The 2,500-nt window shown below is 42.3% G+C and overlaps 1 protein-coding gene across 1 annotated transcript in view; it reads left to right on the forward strand.

The window, feature by feature from the left end:
* Nucleotides 1-176: 176 nt before the first annotated feature.
* Nucleotides 177-2,500, forward strand: part of LOC143019335 (uncharacterized) — a 34,980-nt gene continuing 32,656 nt past the window's right edge. Inside the window, exon 1 of the mRNA XM_076174973.1 lies at nt 177-189. Coding sequence (XP_076031088.1) covers nt 177-189 — 13 coding nt within the window. The remainder of the gene's footprint in view (nt 190-2,500) is intronic.

Here is a 2,500-nt window from a genome sequence, read left to right on the forward strand (position 1 = left end):
TAGATTTTACGTCAAATGAAACCATCACTTCATCCTCCTCCATACTGATACCTCGAATTTCCTCCAGGAACTCATTGGAGTTCTTCAACATACGCGACGAGTTCACCACCAGTGGCCTGAGTCGTTTGGTCACCATCGACGCTAGGTTGTATGTAGGGGACCCCCTGGAGGCAATAATGGTCCTCAAAGGTACTCCCTCTTTGTGCACTTTAGGTAACCAATAAAACTTGGGAATGATGGAATCCCCTGGAACAAGATGAGGCCAATCTAATTTACGCAACCTTTACCTGTCCTAAACCCACACTGTACCTAACCAATTACTCCCTCTGTTCCTCTCTTAATCCTCTCAATCAAGACTCTCCCATAAGCCTTCCCAACTACACTCAACAAGCTGATCCCTCTCAAACTACTACATTCATACTTGTCCCCTTTTCCCTTGTAAAGTAGAACTATACAGGCACTCTTCCAGTCCTCTGGCACTCTACCCTCTCTTATACAAACATTAAATAATCTCAACAGCCACTCCACCACCAATGTATCTCCTTTTTTCAAACATTCTCTGTGACATCCATCCAACCCAGTTGGCTTACCTACTCTCATAATCTTAACAACTGTCTTCACTTCATCTTTCCTTATTTCTCCTACATTTTTCTCACTCATCACTGTCATTTTCTTAGCGCTTCCCACTGCAACTATGTTACATTTCCCTCCCTATCCTCCTTCACATTTAGCAACTCCCTAAAATACTCTGCCCATCTTCCTCTTACTGCCTTCTCTTCCGTTATCATCTCTCCATCTGCACATTTTACCTTTTCTTCTCTACTTGATTCGCCTTCTCTTCCTCTCTTAATTTCTTTCCAAAACATTTTTTATTACTTTCAAAATGTTCTGTCATACTCTTCCCCCATTTCACATCTGCTCTCCTCTTTGCCTCCTTTATCTTATGTTTTATTTCTCTTCTCTTTTATTTTTTGTACCTCTCATATGAATCCTTCGTCCTATTTTGTAACCAATCTGTGAAAGCTTGCTTCTTCTCTTCTACAACCTTCTTTGTTTCCTCATCCCTCCGTTCACTATCCTTCCATCTATTTCCTTCCGTCTTCTTTATTCCACACACCATCTTTGCACATATTGTGTATATATTATGTATGTATGTATATATATATATATATATATATATATATATATATATATATATATATAAGGTATGTTCAATAAGTAATGAGAAAATGTCAGGCGGGACATTAAATATGATTTGATCAAAATACTACTTCATGGTGACAAACTGGCAACTTTCTATATTCTTGTTGGTTTGAGTGCAGCGGTGAACGTGGTGGAACCAGTCTGATTCGGTTTGCCGATCTGTGAACGCTTGTCAAGATGCAGGGAAACATGGAGCAACGTTACGCCATCAAATTTTGTATTATGCTTAAGAAAACTAGACAAGAAGCTTATGGAATATTAAAGGAGGCCTATGGGGATGAACAGATGAGCCAAGCAAGTTTCTATTGGTGGTTTAACAGATTTTCTGAAGGAAAAGAACAGGTTGAGGATGAACCCAGATCTGGAGCACCGAAAAGTGCACGCAAGGAGGAAAACATTGAGGAGGTGCAAAGGTTAGTGATGCAAGACCGTCGAATATCTGTAAGGATGATATCTGAAGCTGTTGGTATTAGTACTGGCACAGTAGAGACAGTTCTGACCGAAGATCTTAATCTCCATAAAGTCCGTGCCAAGTTCGTGCCAAAGATTCTCTCCGACGACAAGAGGCAGTTTCATGTGGAATGTTGCACTAACATTCTCGAAATGACAGAGGCTGATTCAGGTTTCCTGAATAAGATAGTGACTTGTGACGAGAGTTGGGTGTTCACCTACGACCCTGAGAGCAAACGTCAGAGTGCTCAGTGGAAGCACGCGACCTCCCCCAGACCCAAAAAGGCAAAGATGAGCAGGTCGCAAGAGAAGGTCATGGTCATTCCTTTCTTTGACTCCCAAGGGCTCATTCACGTTGAATGGGTTCCTCAGGGTCAAACCGTCAATAAGTAATATTATCTCACTGTTCTCAAAAGGTTCAGGGAGAAGATGAGGAAGAAGAGGTCTCAGCAGTGGAGGAGTGGTCAGTGGTGGTTTCACCAGGACAATGTCCCATACCACAAGTCAACGCTGGTGACCACCTGGGTGGCCGACAAGGGAATGAAAGTGATACAACACCCACCCTGCAGCCCTGACCTAGCCCCTTGTGACTTCTTCCTGTTCCCACGCATTAAAGACAGCCTCAGGGGAACCAGATTCCAGTCAACAGAGGAACTGAAAGAGGCATCGGAAAGTTACCTGAAGGGACTACTGAAAAAGGAGTTTGAGGAGGTCTTTCAGAATTGGGATAGTCGCATGCAGAAGTGTGTACATGCGGGAGGCAATTATTTTGAAGGAGACAAAGTTTTGTAAGCTTATGAAAATAGTGTCTCTCTTGACATTTTCTCATTACTTATTGATCGTCTAT

Source organism: Oratosquilla oratoria, chromosome 37 (genome assembly GCF_046742065.1).
Source record: "Oratosquilla oratoria isolate Oo_2021 chromosome 37, ASM4674206v1, whole genome shotgun sequence".
Lineage (NCBI taxonomy): Eukaryota > Metazoa > Arthropoda > Malacostraca > Stomatopoda > Squillidae > Oratosquilla > Oratosquilla oratoria.